Source organism: Penaeus monodon, chromosome 22 (assembly GCF_015228065.2).
Source record: "Penaeus monodon isolate SGIC_2016 chromosome 22, NSTDA_Pmon_1, whole genome shotgun sequence".
NCBI lineage: Eukaryota > Metazoa > Arthropoda > Malacostraca > Decapoda > Penaeidae > Penaeus > Penaeus monodon.
Genome location: NC_051407.1, coordinates 17,098,484 through 17,098,804, shown reverse-complemented (window position 1 = coordinate 17,098,804; position 321 = coordinate 17,098,484). Strand labels below are relative to the sequence as shown.

The window sequence follows — 321 nt, the reverse complement described above, 5'->3', positions numbered from 1 at the left end:
AAACTAAAAAAAATTTTTTTGGTACATTTTGATGGGTTACAAAATACTTTTTTTTTTCAAAAAAATCATTTTAAAATTTAATTTTAAAATTCTTCCATTTCTTGGGGGCCCCCCCCCAAATAGGGATTAAAATTGATTACGTTTTTTTTCTTAAATTTTAAATATATAGGTAAAATTTTTTTATTTACAGAGGTATGGTTTATAATCTTTAAAAAAAAATGGATATTAGACGGGGTAGAAAAAATGAACAAATTACCCAGAAAAAATATATGGAATATGATTTAAAAGCCTTTTTTTTTGTATATTTTGAAAAAGCATTAA

General features: G+C 22.1%; 1 protein-coding gene across 1 annotated transcript in view; it reads left to right on the top strand.

The window, feature by feature from the left end:
• The window catches only part of LOC119587345 (sialidase-like), a 23,053-nt gene that overhangs the window by 5,113 nt on the left and 17,619 nt on the right, over nt 1-321 (top strand). The window contains exon 2 of the mRNA XM_037936092.1: nt 191-197. Within this exon, the coding sequence (XP_037792020.1) occupies nt 191-197 (7 nt within the window). The remainder of the gene's footprint in view (nt 1-190; nt 198-321) is intronic.